Here is a 27,312-nt window from a genome sequence, read left to right on the forward strand (position 1 = left end):
GTGTGGGAGAGTGTATCTGTGTGGGAAACTGGCAACCCATGACTAACAGGTGTTTGTGCAGTTTGTGTGTGTGTGTGGGGGGGGGTTGTATGTGGGTGTGCTCATATGCAGTCCAATACCTTCATAAAATGTCATACATTGTATGTTGTTTTTTCTACATAAATGAACTTAATATGATAATCACAATTATTTGAACTGTATTACATCTATGTATTCCCATACCTTTTTTTTAGGAAAGCTCTTTTTTTTCCTTATTTTTTTGGTCCCTGAACGCGAAATGGAACCAACAATTTTCCGTTGCCTTAGTTTCCAGTCGGTGTGTTTTTGTCGCGACACCGGCAGCGACGTGTTTGTCCGAGCGGCAGGAGCTCCGTCACCGGTCACGTCTCCTAATGATTTGTCAGATTATATTGGACTCATAACGATGTAAATATCAACATAACAGGGTCATGGAGCAGTTATAGTTTTACATTTTCAGCTCTCAGTGCTTTGAATATGTATCGGTTTCCTCCTGGACTTCCTGCACGTGTAAGTGTCCGCGTCCTTTATTTACAGGTTTGTGTAACACGCCTCTACACGTGTCCTTGTGTTTTATATCATATTTAAATAGAATCACATGATTTCTGATACATTAGAGCTGTGGTTGTGTGTTTTATGTATATATATACTGTATACTACCTCAAATTTGACACCAAATTTATTAACGATAAAGTATCAGGTATCAAAACTAAATCTGTTGTGCAACATTTAGCAAGTCACAGATTCATGTTTTTAATATTTAAATTTAGATTTAACCTGAATTAGGTATTTTAAACATCTTATAATAATAATAATAATAATACATTTTATTTGTTGGCGCCTTTCAAGACACCCAAGGACACCTGACAAAAAAACAATAAAAACATGAATAAAACACTCTATCATAGAGTGGATTACATGATGTTTATTATGGCTCCTTTCCTCCTTAATGACTTCCTTCACAACATGTCACACTGCAACCTTTATTCCCCCACAAATCCTGAATGACTCTTTTGCAGAAATGAAGTCAAAGGTTGTTCGCGTGTCTCGGCAGCTGCTGTGATGAGCTTCGCCTCGGGGTCGTAGCTTTGACCTCGGGCATGTGAGGCACTTGAATGCAACCATTCATTTCTGACTTCAGATTTCACACCAGGCCGTGTTCATGTACTGTAATCAGTCTGTTGCTTTGGCAACATGCAGCTACACACAGAGGCACCCGGACATGGACGGTGTCACGCGTGGAGGCAGAAGTTTGGGGGTAGACAGTCATCATGTGACAAAGTGTCGTCGGTCATTGTGATACGCGTCGCCCTCACAGTTCTGGTTTTGTGTGTTTCCAGTTTTGGAAATGAGGTCGTATGTGTCTTATTCACTGCAGCAAAGAGGCCGCCAGTGACGGGGAAAGCATCCTGTGTCCTCCTGTGTGTGTGTGTGTAATGATGGTGGGCAGTTTTAACTTTTTTGTCAGTGAAGACGTTGATTAATCGATTAGTTGTTCGGTCCATGAAATGTCATAAAATGCTGAAAAATGTTGTTCGCGTTTCCCCAAACCCCAAAATGATGTTTTGTTATGTCCACACACCAAAGATATTTAGATTGCTGTCACAGAGGAGCAAAGAAACCAGAACATATTCACATTGGAGAAGCTGATATCAGAGAACTTGACTTTTCTTTTCATAAATCGACTTGAACCGAAAAAACGATTATCAAAGTAGTTGGCAATTAATTAAGTAGGCGATATAATCTGGATCCCTCCAAAAAAATCCCAAAACCTATCCGTCCCTAATTTTTTTTAAATCCTACTAACAAACAAACAAATTGAACCAATTACATAACCTCCTCTGTGGACGTAATAAAAGGCAACTGTCTGGTGTTTATGTGTGTGGCGGAAAATTCTTTGTTGGCAAATTGTGACTTTGGTGGACCCTTGAACCGCTGAGCACAGAACAAGTGATACATTTACAACCTTTGCCTTTGATAAAATTGTGAAATAAAAGTCAGTGCACACGGAACTTATCTTAAAATGGGAAATGCTTTATCATATCTAGTGCTGTCCTCACTCACCGCCACTCGTCTGTCCCACAGCTTCGATGAAGACCTGCTCATCAATGGCGACGCTGTGGTCCAAAATCTCCGCCGTCCTGCCTCCTGGCGAGGAGCAGTTTCCCCTGCAGTTCAGTGACACGGTCGAGTCCAGCCTGGTGGACGTGTTGAAGCGCTCCAGGCGGCAGCTCTACGGCGACGCCGCGAGCAGCAGCAGCCGCGCGATCGACGCTCAGATCATTTTGGACTTTTCGTGGGAGAAGCTCAACACGGGAACGTGGCGCCACGTGGACAAAGAGTGGAGGCGCTTGTATGCGTACGGTTGCCTGTTCAAAGTGGCCGCTCTGTGCCGCGAGGGTCCATCAGCAGACAATGTCCCGCAGGCCGTCAGGACGTGTGACATGGGTTTGCTCATGGGCGCAGCCATCATGGACAATATACTTCAGGTTATTGTTGGGATTCTGCAGGGTGAGGTCAGGAAATCATCTAAAGAAGAAGATGACAAAACTGAACAAGTTGAGGTCAAGGTTAGTGGTCTTATAATTCAGAACGCTTTATTCTATGAGGGAGTGTGTCACTTGGGTTTATCAGAGGTCGTACGTTAACTCCAAGGGTATTGAAAGCAGTTGAAGTGATGCAAGTAATGTGACGCTTCAGCAGCATTTTAGTGTTGTAAATGGTAAATGGACTGTATTTATATGGCGCTTTTCTAGTCATATAGACCACTCAAAGCGCTTTACAGGAAAGTCACATTCACCCATTCACACACATTCATACAGCGCTGCTATTTACCACGCATTTTCCTGTCACATTCATACTCATTCATGCACTGTCGGAAGAGCCGTCAGAGGCAAGTTAGGGTTAAGTGTCTTGCCCAAGGACACAACGGCATGTGTACTGGCGAGAGGTGGGATCGAACGGCTCAAAACGGCTCTACGTCCTGAGCCACAGCCGCCCGCTGTTGTGCAACCTTTAACAAAAAAAAGAAGTTTCCTACAGTTCCTCAGGCTTGACATCAATCACGACAGCACATTTATATGTACTCAAGCTAGAAAAATAAAAGTTGCAGAACAGTGCTTGTATAAATTGTCATAAAAAGGATCTCTTGCATTCCTGTTTCCTGATTTAGGCGAGCACGTGGTTGACGGTCAGCTAATATCGAAGTTGTTCTCGCTCAGCCGTATCACTTTTGAAAGCCACAAAAAACGTGTTCTTTTTTTTCCACTCTCGACGACTCAAAGTCTGAACAAAACTAAGGGTGACCGCTAAGGACATTTTAAAATGAGCCTTTATAGAAGTCGCACAGTTGTATTTCCCCTGATGCTCTTCATCTTGCTTCTCTCCGTCACACGTCCCTGAGGATGAAGTGTGCAAACACTCGGAGGTCAGATCACTTTGTTCAGATGGCATCAAAATTAAGAAAAGAGAGTGTCGGGCATTGCAGGCAGGATTTTCCAGATTGCCTCAAAAACAACCTTAAAAAAGCAACTTTACCATATTCATATATATTCATATAAGAATCGATGTCCAATTAGCGTAGTGCAGCAACTCTTGTTTTTTTGATTAATTAATTGAATTGCTTCATAATTTAAAGAAAAATAAATGTCAAAAAGAAGTGTGTTGAATTTATTAGCATGATGCAAAAAGTATTAAGAACATCCTCGTATTTGAGAACCTGGAACTTGCAAAATTATTGCGTGAAATTGACTGAGGAGATGAATTAATCAATTGATCAACCAGTCAGTCCAATAGACGAATCATTTCAGCTCAATTTAAAAGAAATTTGATCGTTAAGAGTCATTTGTTTTGCTTGTTATTTTTTACTCCTCTTCCATTTTGTAAGTAAAGAATTGACCGTCACTTGTCGTCTCTGACAGAGGTTGAAGATCGAGTGCCCACGTGCTCCTGTGATCAGAGGAGAGTTGGCGGTTCCCAGGGTCAAGTGTCCGTCACTGGAGAGCTTCAACACAAACCACCTGCTGCCCCTCAAACCGGTGATTTTGGAAGGGATCATCGACCACTGGCCCGCACTCAACGGACACCGCTGGAGGTTTGATTATTTGCATGGTATCACTTTGTATCAACAACAACAAAAAATACATCATTTATATTTTTGTCCAGGTTAGATAACAAAGTCACCATTAGATTTCGATTATAGATTCTGTCTACATCCTACGCATTCACGCTATTAGCAGTAATACACACCAGTTGTCCTCCACTCAAGTCTAGTCTTGTAATCAGATTGATTTACTCAGATGGATTAAGATTTTCTTAATCCATCTGAGAGGAAAAAGCTGCTTGAGCTCTGGTACTGAAGGAACTCCTGCATGCAGGGGTGCTGCTGCTGCAGGGGCAGCCAATTGCTTTGGAGGGCCCTCTGAGAACGACTGATTTCTTAAGTCCACAGGAGCGACAATTTTTGAGTGCCCCCTCAAATTCTATGATCGGCCATGCACACGCGACTGCAACGATTGCATAGTCAGAATCCCCCTAATGAGGCCCCATGCTACTAGCCCCATGCTAAAAAATAATTTTAGAGGTTTGGTTGAAGACTTGAATTTCTAAATATGAGTGTATGATGTGCCTTTACTACTTAACTATCATTTATTTGATAATAAAAGATAAAATAGTTGTTAAAAGAGTGGAATGATGGGGAGGTTGGTTTGATGTAGGGCCCCCCAGGTCCCTTTTGCCCGGGGCCCCCATAGTCTCTTGAAACGCTTCTGTTTGATCCCCAGCACAGAGACGTATTGTGTACACACCACGAGCTGAGTTCTGTTTCTTCTCCCACTTGTCGCTACATCTCTTAATCATGACGCTAATGTCTGATACAACTGCCTCCCTCATCACTTTGCTGCCCCTCCCGACGCTCTGACACTCATTTTTCTCCTCCCCGCAAAGCATAGAATACCTGAGGTCCGTGGCCGGTTGTCGGACCGTTCCCGTCGAGGTGGGGTCCAGGTACACGGATGAGGAGTGGTCCCAGACGCTGCTCACGGTCGACGAATTCATCGATCGATATATTCTGAACGAGGTGAGTGAGCGATCGCGTCGAGTCACGTTAGCAAAGCACCTAGGTGAAAATGCTGCCTTGTGATTTCTAACTGGTCTTATTTATCTGTGTCCAGGATGGAGTGACGGGTTTGGGTTACCTGGCGCAGCACCAGCTCTTTGATCAGGTACGGTTCAATATTTTCCCTTTTAAATTAACAGAGAAATTATGAATTAATTTTTTCAGGTCACTAATAGATTAGTCAGCTGATATTTTCAGCTGAAGAAATTCTCTCCGGCTATTTTGAACACATGTTGACTTTCAAGTGCTAATTTCACCCGCAAGTCAATACAATGTCTGGATTGAACTTTACAAAAAGGGCACCGTGTCAAGATAAACTTTTGTTTTTGGGGCTGTTTGAGTTTATAATGAGGCTAAATGAGGAGGCATCACACATTTATTATTTCATATCTTCATCTTTCAGGAATCAGCTTTTTCTCTCCTGTAGATTATTCTGTTACAATCATCATCTTTTCGTAGGAATAATATTTCATTTGTTTTATACTACGAAGCAAAGGATATGACAAATTCTGGCCCCGGTGAAAGCACTATATTAAAATTAAGATAATAACCAGTTATTACAATTCATTCATTTATTGCAATATATCCTGTTGGGCATATATGAATGTGTGTACCACAATTTCAATACAATCCATCCAATAGTTGTGGAGATATTTCATTCTGGACCAAAGCATGTGACAGACCCACTGACCAACAGCGCCACCCTCAGAGTCATAAAACTTAAAATACCACGAGGAAATGCTGAGTACCAAAAAAACAATACATTATTTCCTGGGAAATGTCTGCAAATGTTCAGGTAAGAAACAACAAGATGATACTTAGTCAGAGCCCCAGATGGAATTGAGATTTTTTTTGTTGTTGTTGTAATGTTGCCTTAGATACCGGAGCTGAAGGAAGACATCCGCCTCCCTGATTATTGCTGTCTGGGTGAGGAAGACGAAGACGATATCACTGTGAACGCGTGGTTTGGGCCCGGAGGTACAGTGTCTCCTCTTCACCACGACCCTCAACAGAACTTCTTGGCTCAGGTGACGACGACGGCGGCGGCAGAGACGGCGCCGCATAACGAATCCAGTAAATGTCAGGAGATCAGTTACGTGACCGTGGTTTGTTCCCTTCGTGAGATCTCTTCTGTATATACATTAGGTTGTCGGGAGCAAATACATTCGCCTGTATTCCCCAGAGGACACAGACAAGCTGTACCCTCATCAATCACAGCTGCTTCACAACACCAGTCAGGTGGGATTGACAGTCCACAGAGATAGAGCACGTTGAGCTTGCAAATATTATGCAGCACTTCCAATTTTCTGACTCCTTCCGTGCAGGTGGAGGCAGAGAATCCAGACACGGAGCGGTTCCCGGATTTCGCCGCGGCACCATATCTCGAATGTGTGTTGCGGCCCGGCGACGTGCTCTTCATCCCCGTCCGACACTGGCATTATGTCCGATCCTTGGAGCTCAGCTTCTCTGTCAGCTTCTGGTGGTCATGAATTCATCCATAATAAAAAAAAGAGGTTATTTTGATAGTAGAATTTGGGTTTCGGCTTGTTTCCTGCTACTGTGGATGGAAATCAGTCTGGAGGTCTTGACTTGAAGCGAGGCTAATTCTAACAAATGTGAGGACAACCGGCGGCCACACAAACCTTTGATCCATGAACAATGAACACACTCTGCAGGATGATTAGTCTAATGGTGTTGCTGATGACTGCAGCAACAGCCTGAGGAGAAAAAAAACAACAAATGAGCAGTTAAAACTGTTTGTGCTCATTTCATCGTGCGGATAATTTACGGAGGGTTGTCGTCTAATTTGATAGGATATGTTTCTCTTTGCAAATTGGTTTATTTAATTGTTTTCTCAACCTTATTCCTACAAATATTCTCAGATGTGTGATTTCCATAACTCATGGAAATGAGGCAAGTCCTCAAATTTAATAACGGAGCGAGCTACAGGTACAAAAAAAATGGCGGCAATAAACACCGCTCTCTGGTTACGCCGACTGTCTAGCGTTCAAGCGGATCGCAGGTGGAAATTAATAAATTAAATGAATTAATCCCCTGGGCACAGACAGACTTTTAAATCAAAGTGGTGTCATTGGTTAAGTACCCTGACATTACGATGCTTGTCGAACGGCAAAAAGTACAACGACCTGACTTCTAAGACAGCGGCACATTAATTTTTAATTTCCCATTTCGGCGCTTTGACGAGGCCCATTCAAGAATCCTGTCGGTTCCTTTTCAATTCAGCCTGCTAATCACATCCATGAAGTATGTGGGGATACAATTATCAGCACTGGTGTTCGCTTTTGATCAGCTTTCTCAACCAAATTCGCAGTCTGCTGAAAGGACCATTTTGGGAAATCAAGGCTGTGAAAGAGAACATCTCCAAGTAGGAGCTGAAGAGCTCAGTGAGAATGTTTTTAATAAAAGAGCAGCACAAGAAAGGGGGGCTACTAAATGTGTTTTGGTTTTTTTCTGATTAAGTAACATTTTGAGCTTGAAGAACAAAATTAACGGGTTGAAACACGAGATTGTGGTTGAAATAAATTCATCCAATTTGGAGGAAAGTGTACGGCACAGAACGCTGCCCCGCAGGACCAGAATCACAATTTTTGATGTCAAACCATATCACATTAAAAAGAAAAAAATGCCAGAGAATTTTTTTTATTTTTATCAAAGAATAAAAAGTAAGATAAGAACAACATGTTGCAGCAGAGTTACACTAGTGCTGATAACATTACAGTTGTCGATGCACAGACTACAGGGATCAGCAAACGGCTGCTGCATTACACATGCCAGTGTGAAGGTAATAGACTCATCCAAACCGTGTTACTTTTCTTACAAGGTCATGGAGTCAACGCTGGATACTTCACTTAGCCTATGGTTGCACTGTTGTCGTCGAGTACGTGGCACGATTGACTTAAGATCACACAGAACTGCTTACGCTCATTATAATGTAATCAATAGTTAATTACCAGTGAAGTAATGGGGGGACATTTAGGCCTGTAACCCTTTCTCTTCCGTCCTAGACCCTCGCCTCCTGCGCCTCTTTTGATTAATGGCCTCGTGGAGTTTGGAAACTAAGGATTAAATCCAGCAAATTTACTACATCTCGTCTCGTGATACAATAAAGCGAGTGCTGGATGTACACTGTGCAGAATAAAACAGAATCTTCCTCAATTCTGGGTTAACCCTAACCCAAGATCAGCGGCTGATTCTCCCAATTTCCAGTTAATTTTTCAGATGTACACATCATAAGCAAGTGAATACATGACCAGGTAATATTCCCCCAGATGGGACCTGTTATGTCAGTGTGTTTTTGACTGCGTGTCCTTGTTTTACCTGAATACCACCTGGAGTGCTGAACAATTTTGCCCGCTATGTTCAATTGAATTACTGACAATGGAAAATGCAAAACATTTTATTCATCAAAGATCCACAAAACCGTGGAGAGAAAAGAAAACACACTGACATTAATATGCAAAATTTACAAAAAACGTTAAGAACAGTGATTGTCAGGCATTAATAAGTAAAAATAAAAAAACATCTGAAAGAATGACAGGAACAATATTGCATTATTTTTATCAAACTGTCAATCATTCTGATAAACTATAAACAGACGCATAAAATATATTCAACACGGACAACAAACCTGAGCTGGAAGCAATGCAGATTAAGTAGGAGATACTGAGCGAGTTGTTATTTTTACAACCCTACAGACCAAGTGCAGCAGAAAAAAATAGTGTAAATGACGCGCAATCACACAATGTAGTGTCGAGAAATTAAAAGAGAAAATGTGCAAGATAAAAAACAATAACCATGCAATACTATTAGAATTTTTTTTTTTTAAGGCAGCTGGCATAAAGGGTAAATATTGTCCAAATGTGTGTGACCTTCAGTGCATTAAGGTGTAAAGGGAGATTTTAAAATAACCCCTCATGAAATAAAAGATGCAAGATTGTTTTTCTGTCCGACAGAACAATCGGTGTCGATGTCAACAACGGCGTCTTTCTAATATTCCTGCAAATCGACAGAGAAGTTCTGCATCCGCTCCACCACGAAGAAGCACAGTGTTCCAGTGAAGCCCAGGATGATCATCAGCAGCAGCTGCCACATCAATAGCACGTAGCCGCTGTAGAAGAACGCCACTGCTGCAAAAACAGACTGTCGGGGGATAAGAGATTTGACTTCAGACGAGAGTTGCTCTCACAAAAGGCAACTGGACAAGTGATATGGCCCGCAAACCGCCGGAAGTAGCACTCACACTTCAAACTAACAGATCCCAGTGGTGCATTTACTGTCAGCTGACCATTCACTAAAAACACCCTTTCGTGAATAGCAATTGTCCAATTGCGGTCTATCGAGCGTAACAAGGCAGTGACGGGTCTGTCAAGCTTTGTTCATGGGGTTTTAGTAAGAGCAGTACTTTTTTTAAAGTGGTGACTTTGAAATGGCCTGAAGAAAAAAAAAAAAACTAACAACAACAACATTGTGAACGGATTAAAGGGGCAGTAAGCGATTTGGGAGAGAGCTTCTTGCTCTCTTTGATGGTGTTGTGATGTTGCTGCTCCGGCCGGGCCGTGAAACCGCGTATGGGAGTCCGACGCACTAATCACTAGGCCAAAGCCGCGGCTTTGCAGCGCCACCTGCCAGCACGTCCCTTAAGGGCTTCAACGAGGGATGTTCACAAACTGCACTGGCATTGTCGTGTGGTGCGGTCCGCACCATTTTTTGGGGTTTTCGATTTACAGAGCCAGGGCTATGCCGAAAAACAGATTTTTTTGGGGGGGGCGCACAAGGTTAGGAAATATTCGCAGATTCTTACAAAACGTGTAATGCTTTAAAATCGCATACCGCCCCTTTAAACTGTGTTTATCCGCTCTGTTCTGCAAATGGTGCAGCATGTCAGGCGAGCTAGCTTACTACTCAGAGACAGCCGGCTAACTATTATTTTGAGGCGTTGCGTTAATTTAGATAAATACCATTTTGGGATTATAAATTGTTTGATTCAGAAGTCGGGATGACACAGTTACTGTAAGTCCATACTTAAGTAACTTGCGATAGCATTACTTTTGTAAATATGGTCATTGGTCATTCCCATAGACTGCATATAAAGATGGATGACAAAAGTGAAGCCAAATGCTCTGGATCGCCCCCCTGTGGCTGGGTGCAGTATAAACCCCATCCCCTCCATGTAGGCAGATGGAACATGGACCAAACTATAACTTTTTTTATAACATTATTCAAACAAACAAAAGGAGGGTTATGTTAGAATAAGTCATACTGTATGATATTGTACTGTAACATTAGGGCTAATTACCTTGAGCTTGCAAGTTGGATAGTTTATTGTAGATTGCACAAATGTTATATTTGAACTGTAATTTTTTTTGCAGGAACTATGATTCATAAATAGGTTAAATATTCTGTTAATTAGATCCATGTAGCAATATGCTTATTATCTAACAAGTATTTGTTTTTGAAATTCATAAAACTGAAATTTTTAGGCTTTATTTCTGGTCGGAGGCCAATTTTGGCTGCAGAGAAAAAGGGGGAGAGATTAAGAGGCGTACCTGGGTCTTATTCTTTTCCGTTTTTAATGGAGCTCCAGGTGAATTTATTTCACACTTGGCAAGACGACATTTTAACCCAGCTTTGCTCGGCGCTGCTAACAATGTCTGAGAATTGGAAACTCGGGATTACCTGGATGAATTTGAAGATGGCAAACGCGGGCGTGCTGTGCTCAGCATAAACACAGCCTAATACGCTGTAGAGCTGTGTGTTGAAACAACTGTCCCCAAGTCCGAGCAAGAAGCTGCACAGCAGGGCAATGGAGACGCTGAGAGAGAGAAAATATGGTTCTTATTAAAACAAAACAGAATTGAGAAAGGCCTTCCCCGTGTTCATACATTTTTACAGTTAAATCATCAGATAAATTGACTACCTTGGAGTTAGATACGGGGTCTTTTGGGTGTTGGTCTGAAAGACAACAGGAGCGTCGTCTGGGATGTTGAGGAAGATCAAATAGAAAGCAACAAAGTGGACGACCATCGCCAGAAACACCACAGAGGTCCGTCGGAAGCGGTTGTTCTTGCACAACAGTCCAAAAAAGCCTCCGCCTAATGAGAAAAGCACAAAGACTTCACATGAGCCCAGTGACGTTCAGTGACTGCACATCAACTCAACGGGGGGGCGCACACGTACCCACAATTTCTCCGATGCCTACCACGATCCCAGAGATCCCAATCAAGCCTTTGGCAGCTTCTCCAAACTGCGCCGTTGCGCCGATACATGTCCCGTACACCCCGCTGTAGAAAGAGAGCTCCAGGCCTGGAGGACAGAGAGGAGGCCATGTGGTAGCTGCGGGCCAAAATGCTTTCTACAGGAAATGCATCCTCCGTTTGCACTCACCGCTGTACGCCATGCAGGGACTCAGGAGCAGTATAGTTTTGGTCTTCAGAAGTTTCAGGGTAGTTTCTAAACGGGAGGAGACACAAAAGACTCATTTGAGTTGCTAAAGACTATGTTCAAGGACTTACATCCTTCTCTTTCTCGGCCTCTGTATTGAGCTCAGATAAGAATGCAGATGTTACGGCTCCATTGTACTCTGACAATTTAAAGTTCAATGCAGGCACAGTATGACTAAAGAAAATATTCTGCCTCAATCAGCCAAAAAGCCACATTTAGATGGAAAAAAACAGCCAAGAGAGATCGTTTATTCCCGGCAGTCAGGGAAATTCAGATTCTAAAAAGAAGAAATCCCACCAGGATTGTTGACATATGCCGGGATGCCCTTTCGTGACATAAACCAAGCACGCGCGTCCGCTGCACTGACAGCAGGTGCGAGAGCGGAAACGTTTCCGGTGGACGAACGCAGATATAATCTGAAATAAACTCTCACACGAGGCAGCGTCTGTGTACTCTGTCGTAAAATGCTTATCAACATGAAAGCAATTTTCACTTCAAGAGAAACAAAAAAACTGCCGGTGCCTGCGTTATTTCAGACCCGACGGCGGTGAAACGGAGAACTAGAGGTTACCTGCAGTACGTCAAGTACCCAAGAAAGAAAAACCATTAACACCTCTGAGGTCTTTCATGCAGGTTTAATATCAGCTGTGAAAAATATGAATCTGGTAAACATTTACACTGCAAGACACCCAATTTTGAGCAGACTGGCGGCGTCGCCACTATTAATATCTCAACAACTACTGGATGGTTTGCCGTGAAATTTTAAAACAGACATTCGTGGCCCCCATCCTAATGCATTAACCCATAACCCTTCTCATGACTGTAGTGCCACTGTACAAGTTGGATGACATGACAGCTCCCCAAAAGTGAAGCCAAATCTTCTTGGTCGCCCCCTGGTGGCTGGCTGCAGTATAAGTCATAAACCCCGCCCCCTCCCATGTTAGCAGATGGGAGCATGGGCCAAACTAAAAAAGTAACATCATTTTTTTTTTTTTACCAAAGATGGTTTGTGCCATTTAAAATTGTTTTCATCATGCTGATGTAAGTGTTCATGTTTCTGATCAATTTAGTTTTATATTTTGGCTTCAGTTTTGTACAACTCTGGAGCTTGCAGTTGCTAACATGACCCTCAATTTCCTTTGTGCATTGCATTGTGTAAGAATATTGTACAGCAACAGCACAATCAAAAAAAAAATCAATCTTATTTAGTATGCACAATGTCTGGTTGGTGGATACTTAATATTTCCAGTGTCACCTCGCTGTATACTGAAAACCTGCTTAAAATGTGTATGTAGCAGGGCTCCGGGACACACTGTAGTGTTCCTCACAGTGTATATGAATATGGATACATAATGAATACAGTAAATGCATACTCGTGCAAAGTGTGAATGAGCAAATCCCTTACGTATCATTTTAACAAAACAGCAACACTTACTGAATTCTGACCTGGCGTCTTGCATGGCACTGCTCGCCCGGTGCTTATACCTGAACAACAGAGAAATAATCAGCGCACACAAACAACGATACAACGTCCTCTGGAGTGTAGACCAGGTGAAGTTATTTACAAATGTGAGAAACTTTAGCAGCAGAGACACGACAAGACCTCCTCAAAAAATATACCAAGAGAGCGCACAACAGATAACAATTGCTCCCAAAAGGATTCCTTGCTACGCTGCGAAGAATCGCGCTCGGAAGACGGAAGGCAAATGCCTGCATCTCGCTGATTCTCAAAAGTGTCAAAAAAAACCAGCCTGTTACCATAAGAGAGACAGAAAGTGAGTATGTGCTGTTTGAAATTAGGCATGCAAACAATATTTCTTCAGTCTCACAGTGTCTCTCAAGTCGATTTCCTGTCCAACACATACTACTCACGACTATCAGTGGTCTTTGTTGCCAAATTTCTATAGCCAGTATTACATCTTTATGGCTTGTTTCCAGATTCAAGTCATGGAAATTTAAATGCGTCAGAAATACTGTGGAGGGCCGTGTCTGAAGTGGCCGTGGTGTTTAACCACTGTCACTCTCCAAAGAGAATGTCTCCGTCTCTCGGCGGTCGAGAAAAATCAGCGTGATTGCGCCCTATTTGAAAAGGACTATGATTAAGCTCGTCAAAATTGCAATGATCTGGAGAAAATGGTCGGTGTCATTTTTTTCGTGAAGGACACGCGTTCCTGCCGACTGCGGCGGTGAGTCATCTTGAAAACCCCCTTGTAAGATCCAATGTAGGTTAGTCAAAATAAAATATACATCAATTTCCTCGTTGTTTATAGTTTAACATGATCAACTAGATGGTAGGTAAATTAATACATTATTTTTGCCTCTTTAGTGTGATATATTTTACCATATCCCTTTTTTTTTCTCTCGTCCCTTTTACGTTCGTAGCCGCTGTGTCCTTTCAGCGGTGCTTCAGACATTGTTAAATATTCGGAGTGCTTTTGCGGGATCACAGCGAGCAAGGTGCAATTATCCGAAGGATTTACATTGTGCGGGTCGAGAGCAGCGTCCGTCCTTCCTCTTCGGAGAGCATCTCCTCTTCGTGATGGCTCCTCCTCAACACCAGGAAGGTGAGCGTGCCGAGTATGGAGGTGACCAACAGGGACAGGAAGATGTTTTTCCTGCTGCCGTCTGGGACAGGCAAAATGAAAATAAACCACTTCAACTCAAGTGCACGAGATTTATTCACAACGTTAGGCAGGGACATATTCAAAATAGCCAATCACTCATGCTCCGCACTGCTCTTCATATTTCCATCATCATGACGGTACTTACTCGAAAGCTCACCCTACCTGATATCTCTGTCCTTCCATTCCAGTCGAAGTAAATGTAGAGATTGCCAAACAACATGCTGTGAACGAGACAACAGTGACAAGTCAAATGTGGGAATGATGAATGTGACAATAATTAAAAAGGCATTTCACATTCCATGTAGTGTTTCCATTGTTGGGAATTTTTTAAGAAATGTACTTCTTCATGACACCCTTTTTCTTTGCCTCATTGAAGTAGCTGTTTTTGTGCTTCAAAATCATTTTTCAGGATCTTCATCAAAAGACAGAATTTTGCTCACTTTTTATTATATTTAATATATTTTCCTGTACGTGTGTATCCACATTACTTTTATGTCAGCTATGCAGGCTACCTATGTACTACCTATGCATTTATCATATCCCATTTTATATTGCCCTGTTTTTTTTGTGTGTTTAGCACCTTGTATTGCAATTTTGTCCGAAAGGTGCTATATAAATAAAGTTTGATTGATTTATTACAGATGTTCATGTCCACTCAATTTTATGGACCTTTATAACAAGTTTCAGCTTATTGTTTGGCCGTCTGTCCTGCAGCTTTACAGTTCTGTCTTCATAACACAGTTTGAGATGTTGTTTTTACATGAGTATGGCATAAGATCTCTTGAGCTTTGGCCAAAAACATGTTTAGTGAAGTAACAGGATAATTGGTTCTTCCTTGAGTCCAAGTGTATGCTTGTGCCAAGATGGAAGAAATTCCCTCAAGCCGTTCCTGAGATATCTTGTTCACGAGAATGGGACGGACAAACCAAAAACGCCTCTGTGCCACCAGCACGGAGGCGTTAAAACAGTAAATAATGAAGTTGCCTTCGCCAAAGTTGCCAGAAAGGACTTGAAATGAATGATTATGTTGCTCTGTAACTGCTGGGTGTGCAAATAAGCGACTGCTCTCTAAGAATGGACACTTATAAGGTCATGGCACATCAATATTTCGTTCAGAACTGTTTTCTGCTGCCCCCAAATGGCCCCCAAAAAATTGGCAACTGCAGGTTTACGGAAGAACACGGCTACTAAATGGACCTAAAGTTGAGATTGTTTTGTTGACTGTTGTGTTTTTTCCAAGATCGAGAATGAACTCTGAAAATCAATTAATGGGTCGTGTTTTTGAGCGAACACGAGGCCGCCAATCTTGGTGCCTAAAGAAAGGTGACATTTTGGAGACACATGGTTTTCACCTGATAAGAACACAATCCACCGTCCTCTCATCCATCACGCTGACACTTATTAAGTATTATGAGCTGGTTAAAACTCTTATCGACTCCCACTAAAAAAATACGTTTTGCCGCCCCCAAATGAAGCAGTCACCACGGAGACCAACAGGGAAGAGATAAATCTTCCCGCAAGAGTTTGTCATAATCAGAGAGCTGATTTCTGAGATTTTTTTAATTTCAGTTAAACACCACATCATTTAATTACAACTCTCTCAGAGCAATTTGTTGTGGACAGCAAGTTTTATGTGTATAAAAATTTAAAAATTTCTTGCAATTATTCTTAGTGAGTGATAACAGGGGTTATTCATAAAAGATAAAACCGACTGCAGTCTGTGTGTGTTTGTATGTGTGTGTGTGTGTGTGTGTGTGTGTGTGTGTGTGTGTGTGTGTGTGTGTGTGTGTGTGTGTGCGCGCGCGCGCGTCTGTGTTTCTGCAGGCTGTGAAGAATTGATTTATAAGTTTACCGTGGCAGGGATCACCACTGCAGACTCAGATTAGCATTGCCCCGTTGTGAGCTTTGGCGCAGGTGACAGCCAAAGTAATTATTATACTAATTCAATTTGCATATTTTAGCAAATACAAATTAGATGTCCAAGCTCCTGTGCAAGAGCAGCGGGGCAAATAAAAGAGGGATGAAAAGGCCCAAACTCTCACCCGCAGAGCGCTCTGCTTCAAGGGACTTGCCTGGTTTTTTCTAATATATATATATATATATATTTTGCAGAGAAACTTTAATGACTTGCAGACAGATATGACAAGACATGATTAATTAGGTATGTTTTGAAATAAAGCACACAGTAATATCCTGCGAGGCTAGAAATAAAAACATTATAAGATTTTGTCTGCTGCAGTCTAGTTATAGCTTTGATCAAAGTGAATCAAACAAAAAGGGCAACAAAAAAAACATGGGGTTTAATTGTTTTATGAGCTGAATGTAGAAATTGGAAGGAATTATATAATGCAGCTAAATTAAGATCTTTAGATTCTCAAACAAGAAGAATCAAATATTTCAAAGGTTGCCGTTAGATAACTCCAGAGTCACTTACTGTGTAATCCAAGTACTAAGCAAATGCAATGAGGTTCAAATGAAGCTTGTATGGAGTTAGTACAGGAGCAGCATCTACAGTATTACCACCGGATGTGCTGAACGACCGGAGTCTTGACCTTCGAGTCGGCGGGCAGCGTACCTGCACTGTAAGAGAGCCCAGAACATCCCCGTGTTCCTGTTGATAGTGGAGGCCTCGGAGTTTTCCACCAGGAAGTGTCCTTGGGCCGTCCACAGCACTGCGGGAAAAGTGAGCAGTCACTTTCAGGGAGAAAGAATCTTCCCCCGTCAGTTAATTGCCCACACGGAGTGAAAAATGATCTCTCCGTGTTGGTAAGTAATGCGTCCAACCACAGTGGGCCCCGGCGCAGGGTGAATATTCATCACACTGCAGCAATTTCAGGCTGCATTAAAAAGCAACCCGCAAATCATTTCTCGCCTTCTTCTTCTCTTTTCCCAGTCAACTCTGAGAGAGCTGCTTTCTGTTTATTTTCATCAACATCTTTGAGCGAGCTCAAGGTGCTGCAGCACTATTTACAGACACAGCTCCGAACCTATTTGAGGTCTAATTTGGGACGTAGTGTTCATACGCATCATCACGTCCCCGCCACGATAATCCCTGCATGCATTATTAAACATTATTTGGATTTGAACACAAATTCAGCTTGCATAGGCGGCAAAAAACAAACATGGGGAATTCATGTGCCTCACGTCTAGACCTATTTTCAATACACTGTATCGGGTAAATGTTGACATGCATACCAACGTTTATATATGCTCTGCCAAGGAGCTTATGATTTCAGCCTTGTCCCTTTGTTTTTCTGAGTTTGTTTGTGTGTTGTTTGTGAGTAGTTTCAAAAAAACTACTTAACAGAATCCAACAAAACGTGGTGAGAGGATGGGACATGGGCCAAGAAGGAACCCAGATAGGGCGTTTCATGTCATTTCCCCCAATCTCCTAGGGAATAATACATGTATCTTGAATTTTAAAAATCTGGCATATTTAATAGGGGACAATCTACTGTATGAGTGTGTGAGATTTGGCACAGCTTGATTGAATTCAAACTTCGAAGGGACCGTTCTTTCACTGATCCTTCCACCAAGTTTTGTGGAAATCCACTCAGTAGTTTTTGCACAATCCTTGTGACAAACTAACAAATAAACCAACCAACACCAAATCATCAAATATGAGAAAAACACAACCTCCTTGGCGAAGGTGATGAAATGTAATGAACCAACCTGCAGAATTTGAATCAGGGAGGAAAATTAATCCACCACTATTCTGATAATTGACTTATTGTTTCCAAACATATCCTGTTTTCAGCTTTTTGGACGTGAGGTTTCAATGCTTTTCTTTGTCAAATATGATCTTTTTGATTTGAAATAATCATTAGTTGCCTCTGTCCTGTAAGTAAATAAACAAGCAAGATGAAATTACAGATATCCTGATTACAGTTGGAGTAAATTTAGCTACTACAAATACAAAAGATGGGAATAATAAAACAAGGACTCTTGTCCTGCCTTTGAGGACAGACACATACATGTATCTCAACATGTCACTTGGGACTGTCACTACAAATAAAAAAAAAATTTCATCTCTGAGAGACGTTGCAGCACAATGCATTAAAGAGACACTTACTAGCTGCTCCTACGCCGATGAGGACAGAGGTGAAGTAAAAGGACCACGTGGAAGGGACGATGAACACAGCGATGTACCCACTGCACACACAGAACACCAGGAACAGTCATCAGTATGTTTCAGCTTTCGCCTCCGTCCATGTAATAACCATGACAACGTCTACCTGTAGAGCAGGCCACTTAAAAACATCGACATCTTCGGTCCGAGCACCGTAACGACGGTTGGTGCGAGTAGATTTGCGAACGAAAAGACGCCATAGATGATTCCGAGACTGTAAAAGGAGGCAAAGACAAAGAGGGGAAATATTAGTGCAGCTTCACTTTGAATGAAACAGCAAGATGTCGAATCAATATGCTGATCTGAGTGTGGGACCCAGTCCGACCTACCTGTGGTACCCACTACCGGCGAAAGTGTCGTTGCCCAGGCTTTTCACCACAGTTTGCTAAGAAGTGAAAGATTTGAGTGTAAAGCACAGGGTCAGAGCGGACAACACACGGCCCACAGTCATGTCCCCATGTCATCCATCTGGCCTGATAATATCACAGGCCATTGAAGAAAATTGGAAGCACGGGATGTGCATGACCCACGCGGCTCTTGCCCCACCAGCTTCCTACTGCCCAAACACGCATCATGTTGTTGGATTCATGCGGAATTACATTTATTCTTTTGAATAACTGTATCCCAAAAGAAATGTCAAGCTATAAAAAACAACAACATTAGTTTAAGGCATTAATCATAAATAGAATAGTTAATCACAATGAATCTCTGGGATAAAAAAAGGGGGCTATAAAAATACACAAAAATAGAAATGCAGTGATTGTTAGGCATTAATTCCATAAGGGATACAATTGTGTGTGTGTGTGTGTGTATAATACAGTTGTGAATAGAGCTTCTTAGAGCTTCATAGAGCTTAGGGAAGGAAGAAATCTGAGTCATCCACTAAAACAATCAAATCTCTCCTCAGACAGTTCAGAGTCTAACTTGTTTTATGAAAATAATATTTATTTTATTGAGGAAGCAACCGGGGAGTTAGAAGTCAGTGATAAAGTTGTGCTCGTGTCTGTTTGTTTGCTTGTTTGCTCTTGAACTTACTTCAACGTTGCCACAAGTGGTGAACGCGGTGAAGATGAACAAGAATCCCACACCCAGGATCACGACGTTGAACGTCCGTGTGTCTGCCATGGGGATTCCTTGTCCTCGTTAAATTAAGAAAAAGGAACAAAAAGAAAAGAAGGGAACCCCGCTGGGTGTAGATGTATTGCCGCTGCTCAGTGCTGTCGTCGTTCGTCGCACTGGGGTGCCGATCTCAGGAGAGACTCACGTGCGGACTCCTGAACGACTCCGGTAAATCCATTTGGACGCGGACGCGCCAGGCGCATTGGTTTGGTGACGGTGGAGCGCGCAAACGGCGACGGACGGAGGCGCGGCGCGCGGCGCAGACGAGGCTGTAGACGGGGGCACTTCCCTTCTCTCATACCAACCACAACTTGTGACTTCTATTAGAAACAAAGTTTTGCGGACTTCCGTTTTCTTTCCTTTTTTTCTTTCTTCCACTCCAGCTTTTATTCCCATACTTCTTCTTCTTCTTCTTCTTCTTCCCCATGCGTAATTTGCACTCATTAAGCTTTGCTGCCTCCCCGAGGAAAACCCAAGGGGAATATTCTCCTTGTAGTGTTATTGTCCAGTGTCACCGAGTGTCTTTGCTCGAGCACTGTACAAATCTGAGGGCTTCTTGTTGGACTCCATTATGCTTGATACGTCACCACATTCCAGAGAAGATTTTTCTTCCATTTAGTTTAGGTATTAGGACATTTGCATACAAACTGTAGGCCTATGATGCTTACAAAACATGACTATTTGTTAAAAATCAAAGCAGGTTTTAAATTAGTTGATCAAAAAAAACTATATAAAAAAATATTTTTTCATTCAACAAAGCTGAAACATGAGGGTTTTGTACCTTTTAGTTTATTTTTTTATGTTTTCTTTTCAAGGTTTGACCATTGTGGGACATAAAGCATCATTGAAGAGTCACTCACTGGGTGATTATAATAAAAAAAAAATGTTGAAGTCAAACAATCAACTAATTTATCAAAGCGAGCAGATGAATCAAAACTGATTGCTTGTCCACCTGAACTAAATGCAGCAGTAAAACTGCAGTACAAAAGCAGGATATTTTTACAGTGTTATTATTATTTTTTCTTATGTAACTGATCTAAATACTTGTTCCATCACTGGGGTTTGATGACAGACAAAAAACTTTGTTCCTATAATGGTGTTGCATCAGAGAGTGCTTCAAAATGAACAAAACCTCATATAAATACAGTAAGACAGAGCAGCATCAGGCATAAAGTGATTTACACAAAATAAGATACTGAAATGGACAGAATATCACACAAAGGTCAAATGGTATAATTGGAAATTATATTATTATGGTATAATTAGAATTTGTTATCAAATAACACAGAAACTGAAAGTGCAATGCTGCCATTTCTTTGTCTTTATTCTCAGTTAATATTAATTAGAGTGTGGCTAATCTCAAAGAACCCATTCAAAGAACTATCATTACATATATGCATATATATATATATTTCCACGTGATTAGTTAATCAGAAAACAATAAGGGTCACAGTATAATCGGGGAAGATAAAGTAGGAAAAGCATGTTCATCTTAGTCTTCAGCTTGAGGTATTTTAGAGTGAATTATTATTATTGCAATGCCAATAAACAGAGGCCCACTCTTAAAGATGAATCAGAGATATACAGCATATGATAGAGGGCCTGTCTGCGCGGTACTGAAACGGATCTCTGCCATGTCAGTCACGGGGGTTTGTAAAGAGTTCAATCAGCGAGATAGTTGGATTCATCTCATAAAATCCAATAGTTGGCGACAATGCGCCATTTTTCAAACCCAAAACGTCAAATAATGTAAGAGAAGAAGAAAAACGTGTCCAATAGCCGCTGAGTTACGTGCCACCTCTCTGTGTGCTGCCACAACAACAAAGGAGCGCGGCGACGCGAGAGGATTCCATTCCACTCACTTCCGGGTTCGCTTAGAATTCCCATCTGTGGGCCACGTTACATCGGTCCTACTTTCGCTGGATTCTTCTTCTTCCCTACAATCCCGTCCGACTACACTGTGTTCACGCAGTATTGTGTTTGTCACAAATCCAACTGGCTTTTTTAATCATAAACAACTTTTTTTTTTATTTTGCTTTTTATTTTTTCCGTGCGGCGCATGCGCGGTTTCTATCTATGTGCCTTTCCGTTCCGCCGGCTCGAACTGAAACCGCAACAAAATGTTTTAACGTCGCGGCGGTAAGTAACAGCCTTGTGCCCGGTGTCAGCTGCAAACACCCCCCCGGGTTCCTTCTCTTCGCGTATCACTTCGCTCGCCTCGTCGAACACGAACCAGTAGACTCGTGGACGTTTCGCCTCCCGACGTCGCCTCATCCCGCTCCCGGTGTAATCTCTTCGACGCAACCTAGCGCAGATTGTACACAATCATCATGGCGACGCAGGATGGTGGGTACCGAGACACACACCGCGGCCGGGGGTTTTCCTTCCTTCCACGTCCGCACGTCGAGCCCACGCGACTCTGACGAAACATGGCGTGTTTTAATACACACGCCGCTGTCGTAACGGTGAACATGTGAATTGACGTTGAAACGTTGTTCTCCCAATGTGTCACCGGGGCTGTGAGCTAGCTAACGACTTGGCGACTGCTAACATCAGTCCCAAGCCCGAACTGGACGTGTGGACGTCTCCAGACCAGCGTGGATCTTTCCACCGGAATTAGCTTTTGAATCGGTCTCAACTTGACGTGTTAACTCGGAAGTTATGAATGGTTAACGACGAGGTACTAACACACACACACACACACACACACTGTGTTAGTACACTGTGTGTGTGTGTGTGTGTGTGTGTCACCGTCTCTAGTTCTGTAACCACAAGGGCCAGGTCGTGCTTCTTCTTCTTCTGTTTTTAAAGCCTGTGAATTGCGAATTCATCGTTGTCGGTCAACGTTCATTCTTGCCTGACTCGGTAGTAAAAGTGTCTCCTTAGATTATATAAAGAAGAGCGATGGAAAGAACTAGAAAGACCACGAGAGAGAGAGAGAGAGAGAGATGGGGTGAGGGGGAGAGAGAGGGGGGGTGAGGGAGAGAGAGAGAGAGAGAGGGGGTGAGGGAGAGAGAGAGAGAGAGAGAAGGGGGTGAGAGGGAGAGAGAGAGAGAGAGGGGGGTGAGGGATAGAGAGAGAGAGAGAGGGAGGGAGAGAGAGAGAGAGAGAGAGAAGGGGGTGAGAGAGAGAGAGAGAGAGAGAGGGGGGTGAGGGATAGAGAGAGAGAGAGAGAGAGGGAGGGAGAGAGAGAGAGAGAGAAGGGGGTGAGAGAGAGAGAGAGGGAGAGAGAGGGAGAGAGAGAGAGAGAGAGGGAGGGAGAGAGAAGGAGAGAGAGATGGGGGGGTGAGGGAGGGCAGGAACGCAAAACCACATCAGACTTCAGACTTTTTTTTACTGTATTTATGTTTCTATACTAAAGCTGCTCATTGTGTAATAGTATGTGGAAAGGTATATTTAACAAATATATATTTTCTTATTGATCAAAAATAGAATTGTAAACAAACTGATTCTTGATTCTTAATTGATGCTCTAAACATTTTTTTTTTTTTTACTTTATATGAAATAAGAACTTTTTTTCCTTTTGTAGATTTGGTAACCCAGCCAGGTCCTGCCACACTTTTTTATTTTTTATACCTGTGATCAATTTAATTGTGATTGCCTAAACAATGTGCAAACTCAATCAATACATGCATTTATCATGTGCTCATTTGATCTAAAGGTTATTGTTTAATTTCATAACCCTTTATTTCCTGCTGGCATTAGTGACATCTTCTAAAACATAATGGGAAAACCACATTTCAATTTGCAGCGAGTAGCAGCTTTTTGAAGTAAAAACCCTAATATATATATTATATATATATACTTTATGATCAAAATAGCATGTTGGCTTCCAGTATTGTAGGAATAGCCTGTTTTTTTTTTTTGTCCAATGGTTTTAAGAGGTGTAATCATTTGTACAGTAGCTTTAGCCTCCGTCGTTTATCTTTTAAATTGCTTTATCGTGTTGTATTGTTTTGCTCCATGTTGTTTCAGGCGGATTGATCGCCTTGCATACTTGTTTGTGTAATTAGCAACATCAGAATTCAATTTAAATTGTACTTCACACAAAACTAAACTGAAACGTAACACACATGGATATTGCATCTGTGGGAAATCAATTTTTTACACTTAGCAACTACTTACATAGACTTTCATGACATGCATCATAAATCTGTTGTTTGTTTGTGTTTTTCATGCTTTGTCAGGAAGTGAAGATATCATAATGGAGACCGAGGAAAAGCCAAAAGAAGCTGAGCCACTGGGTGAGGACGCTGAAAAGGGCGACACAGAATCTACGTCTCACTCAGATGGAGCAGCAGAAGCCACAACTCAGGACTCTAGTATTAGCAACGGGGACGACGACGACGACGACGACGACGACCGGGAGAGGGTGGACTTGAAGATTATCTGGAACAAAAATAAATATGATCTGAAAATTCCTGTCGACAGCACCGGAGCCACACTCAAAGAGAAGATCCATTCACTCACTGGTAAGAGCACACGGTGACTCAATGTTACCAGAGCAGAAACACAAAGACTTAATGACCTTCATCGTTTCAGGTCTACCCCCGTCGATGCAGAAGGTGATGTACAAGGGATTGCTGCCAGAGGACAAGACGCTACGTGAAATAAAGATTACGAACGGCGCGAAAATAATGGTGGTGGGGTCGACAATAAATGACGTATTAGCTGTGAATACGCCCAAAGAGACCATTCAGCAGGAAGTCAAAGCTGAGGAAGACAAGAAGGAGCCTTTATGCAGGCAAAAGGTACGATTAATGACATTTCTGCGGAGCAGAGGGAAATACTTGTGGAGGAGATTTTTAAATCTGCACTTTTCTATTTCAGCAACATAGGAAAGTCTTGGACAAAGGTAAACCAGATGACATATTGCCAGCTATTAAAGGAACAAAGGTGAGTGACGATGAAGGGAGTTTGTTGTTTGTTTGTCTTGTATTGACAGCAGGTCAACGCCGTTATCACGGATATATACTGTATGCTAAATACGTAACCGGACACAGTGAGTAACTGCTTTGGCCCCCCGCCACCAAACAGGAACGATTACCAACAGTGCCTTTATCCGGGATGTTTAACAAGTCCGGGGGAAAAGTTAGACTCACGTTCAAACTGGAGCAGGATCAGCTGTGGCTTGGAACAAAGGGTGAGATCACGGCCGTCTCCTTTATTGTTAGATTCCGTTCAACACAGAGACTGATGTTATAAAAAACATGTTCCTTTCTTTTTTTCGTGTATTTCTCTCGACAGAGCGAACGGAGAAAGTCCCAATGGGCTCCATTAAAAACGTAGTGTCTGAACCCATCGAAGGCCACGAGGACTATCACATGATGGTAACTGTCGTCGCCGCTACCTGCATGACAGATTTATCTGTTTTATTTTATTTGGCCAAATGCTCATAGTTGTGCACATTGATTATGCCACGTATCATCATTTTCAAACTCATTACAATATGCCAAATGTATTTAGTCGATCAATAAATAGTCTTTTGTGTAAGTAAACAGTGCAGGTTGAGCCGTTGCACTGAAGTCACCACCGCATTGCTGAACATCAGAGTGGCAGGGTCATCATTTGCCGTTATGTGCTCTGCAGTGGAGCGGTAAATGTCAGCGCCTTCTCCAGATTAACCTTTATGTCTGAAGGCACTTGTGTTCATTCAACGTCACCGCGATACAGTGGGCCTCCAATTTGGAGGAAGTAGCTTCTGTTAATGTGGTCGTGTCAAGAAGATCGAGACTTGTTTTTCAAGGGAAGACAAATTGGTACGTCATAACAGCGATTATATAAAGATTATGAAGTTCAGGAGAAGGCTCCGTTTGATAGTTTTCATCACCTGAATATCTGATGCCTTTTTAAACTTGGTGATTTTTGCAAGAGCATCTTATACCTCAAATTGGTATTGTAAGTATTTTTACATTTATGTGAAATAAACAAAACCAGAAAATTACATATTGAAGAGGGAAGTGATATGGTAACTGGCATTCTACTATAAATTGACATCAGTAAAATGGTGTGAATTTAAATGCATTTAAGCATAGAAAAAAAAAGATTAAGCACCTAAGTGATTGTAAAAGTACAATTCCCTCATGTTCCTGCTCCCTTGTTGATGTTTACTTCCCCCACCCTTACTGACTGCACATGGAAGTTAGATTTACAGAGCTACAACTATCAACTTGTGGTTTTACATAGAGCTGCAACAGTTACTCAATTCATTGATTGGTAATCGACTACGAAATTAATCGCCAACTCTTTTGATAATCAATGAATTGGTTTAAGTAGTTTTTAGGGGGAAACATTCTTGGATTTCAGTTTCTTAAATGTATATTTAATTGAATATTTTCAGGTTTCTTCGCTCTTCTATGACAGTAAAATAAATATATTTGGTCTGTGGACAAAAACAAAACACCATCTCAGGATTTGGAAAACACGATTTGACATTTTTCACCATTTGTGACATTTTATGGACCAAACAACTAATCAAACAATCAACAGATTAATCGATAGTGAAAATAATCGTAAGTTGCAGCCCTAGTTTTACACCTGTCATGCAGAGATGGTATATCCTGATGCAGAACATCTTAAACACAAGGAAACTGATCTCTGTTTTTAAGTTATGGCTAAAAAAAATAGAAACATAATGTCGGCTACTCCCTCAAAGCCTGTTCCCGCGTGGGCCGAGGAGGTGAAAATGTATGAGGAGGAGATAAGGATGATTTAAAATGTCATTGGGGCGGGAAGCTTTTTATTTCCAGTCAATGGTATCAGTAATCCACCCTGAGTGAACCGGAGCATGAATGAACGTGAAAGTCAGACGTTGCTTCGCTGAATGGCTGTTGGGATGTTAAATGGGCTGTAATATAACGCAGAGGAATTTTCATCTTTTTCATTGGAAGGTCTCACGAGAGGCAGTCTACATGTATTGTGCAGAGTACTTACTAACTATCAGACGTCCCGTTTTATGATTTGCTTTTAAAACTTACTGTTTATGTCTGTGCTTACCTATTTTCCTCTCCACTTTCTTAAGGCTTTTCAGTTGGGTCCGACAGAAGCTTCTCAATACTGGGTCTACTGGGTGCCAACACAGTTTGTTGATGCAATCAAAGACACAGTCCTTGGAAAATGGCAGTATTTCTAATGTGCCTCTTTTTTTTGACAATGATGAACTGGGATTGAGAAGGAGGAGGAGGAGGAAGAGCCCATGACAAATGAAACTGGAGTCAATAGTGAAGCTTAAGGAACTTCTCGGAATATATCTGAAGGAAACGGACGGATGCCTGTGGACTAATCATATTCTTTTTAGGTTTAAAAGTGCACTATGTGGCGGCATAACATTTCTCAGCCCTGTTGATCATTCAAAGGTTTGCAAGCAAATCCGAGGTGAAACAGTTGTACAGAAATTGCTAACACTTTTCTTCAGTTATTCTTAAAGAAATAAAACTTATTTAATAAAACAAAATCACGGGACACTGTTGTTTGTTCTGTCTTTTTCAGTGTTGAATCCGCCCAAAACAAAAACATCTATTTTGTGTGGAACCGAAGATCTGCACATCACAACAATGCAGTTTAATTTCATTTGGGTCTACAGTTTTTGATTAATTGCCTCTTTTTTTAGTAGTATGGGCCTTTAAAAAACTATAATATCTTTGACGTCCTATCAAGTCCAATCTTGTAGAGATTGACTCAACTTTCAGTTTTTCTTTATCAAATTGGTTTTATTTTTTGTGTGCCAAGTAAAAAACATACAGAAATATTGACCACGATTGTGTTATTCCATCATTGAAGAACTTTAACGCTCCAATTTACTACTAGTACATCTAACTGTTGTTTTTTATTAACTGATGTCATGA

At 41.8% G+C, this 27,312-nt stretch overlaps 3 protein-coding genes across 5 annotated transcripts; 2 read left to right on the top strand and 1 right to left on the bottom strand.

Moving 5' to 3' along the window:
- Positions 1-327: 327 nt before the first annotated feature.
- On the top strand, positions 328-6,663 carry kdm8 (lysine (K)-specific demethylase 8). Of its 2 annotated transcripts, none has more exons than XM_035614372.2 (8): positions 328-555; positions 2,104-2,588; positions 3,939-4,111; positions 4,963-5,095; positions 5,190-5,240; positions 6,013-6,162; positions 6,281-6,373; positions 6,460-6,663. In XM_035614372.2, the coding sequence occupies exons 2-8, from the start codon at positions 2,109-2,111 to the stop codon at positions 6,622-6,624; spliced, it is 1,245 nt and encodes a 414-aa protein (XP_035470265.2). In that variant the 5' UTR covers positions 328-555; positions 2,104-2,108; the 3' UTR covers positions 6,625-6,663. The 2 variants fall into 2 exon arrangements, with proteins under 2 accessions (XP_035470265.2, XP_035470264.2); XM_035614371.2 differs by having other exon boundaries at positions 328-528.
- A 1,874-nt stretch (positions 6,664-8,537) lies between these two features.
- On the bottom strand, positions 8,538-20,065 carry LOC118288358 (UNC93-like protein MFSD11). Its single transcript, XM_035614370.2, has 13 exons — positions 19,385-20,065; positions 18,679-18,734; positions 18,456-18,563; positions 18,293-18,372; positions 16,796-16,892; positions 14,383-14,441; positions 14,077-14,221; positions 13,032-13,081; positions 11,540-11,605; positions 11,333-11,458; positions 11,073-11,247; positions 10,832-10,967; positions 8,538-9,295 (listed from the first exon to the last, which is right to left on the bottom strand). Exons 1-13 carry the CDS (start codon positions 19,472-19,474, stop codon positions 9,143-9,145), a joined length of 1,341 nt encoding a protein of 446 aa, XP_035470263.1. The 5' UTR covers positions 19,475-20,065; the 3' UTR covers positions 8,538-9,142.
- A 1,282-nt stretch (positions 20,066-21,347) lies between these two features.
- Positions 21,348-26,921, top strand: ubfd1 (ubiquitin family domain containing 1). Of its 2 annotated transcripts, none has more exons than XM_035614373.2 (7): positions 21,348-21,814; positions 23,656-23,940; positions 24,011-24,219; positions 24,299-24,364; positions 24,506-24,611; positions 24,716-24,798; positions 26,490-26,921. In XM_035614373.2, the coding sequence occupies exons 1-7, from the start codon at positions 21,799-21,801 to the stop codon at positions 26,598-26,600; spliced, it is 876 nt and encodes a 291-aa protein (XP_035470266.2). In that variant the 5' UTR covers positions 21,348-21,798; the 3' UTR covers positions 26,601-26,921. The 2 variants fall into 2 exon arrangements, with proteins under 2 accessions (XP_035470266.2, XP_047184045.1); XM_047328089.1 differs by having other exon boundaries at positions 21,348-21,607.
- Positions 26,922-27,312: the final 391 nt, after the last annotated feature.

This window comes from Scophthalmus maximus, chromosome 17 (assembly GCF_022379125.1).
Source record: "Scophthalmus maximus strain ysfricsl-2021 chromosome 17, ASM2237912v1, whole genome shotgun sequence".
Lineage (NCBI taxonomy): Eukaryota > Metazoa > Chordata > Actinopteri > Pleuronectiformes > Scophthalmidae > Scophthalmus > Scophthalmus maximus.

Coding starts and splice junctions, on each gene's coding strand:
- kdm8 (XM_035614372.2), top strand. CDS start 2,109: ATGAAGACCTGCTCATCAATGGCGACGCTGTGGTCCAAAATCTCCGCC. Junction 6,163..6,280: donor AACAGAACTTCTTGGCTCAG/GTGACGACGACG, acceptor TATATACATTAG/GTTGTCGGGAGCAAATACAT. Junction 6,374..6,459: donor TGCTTCACAACACCAGTCAG/GTGGGATTGACA, acceptor CCTTCCGTGCAG/GTGGAGGCAGAGAATCCAGA.
- LOC118288358 (XM_035614370.2), bottom strand. CDS start 19,474: ATGGCAGACACACGGACGTTCAACGTCGTGATCCTGGGTGTGGGATTC. Junction 14,222..14,382: donor TGGAAGGACAGAGATATCAG/GTAGGGTGAGCT, acceptor TGCCTGTCCCAG/ACGGCAGCAGGAAAAACATC. Junction 11,606..13,031: donor AGACGCCAGGTCAGAATTCA/GTAAGTGTTGCT, acceptor CCTCCCGTTTAG/AAACTACCCTGAAACTTCTG.
- ubfd1 (XM_035614373.2), top strand. Junction 24,612..24,715: donor GCTGTGGCTTGGAACAAAGG/GTGAGATCACGG, acceptor TTCTCTCGACAG/AGCGAACGGAGAAAGTCCCA. Junction 24,799..26,489: donor ACGAGGACTATCACATGATG/GTAACTGTCGTC, acceptor CACTTTCTTAAG/GCTTTTCAGTTGGGTCCGAC.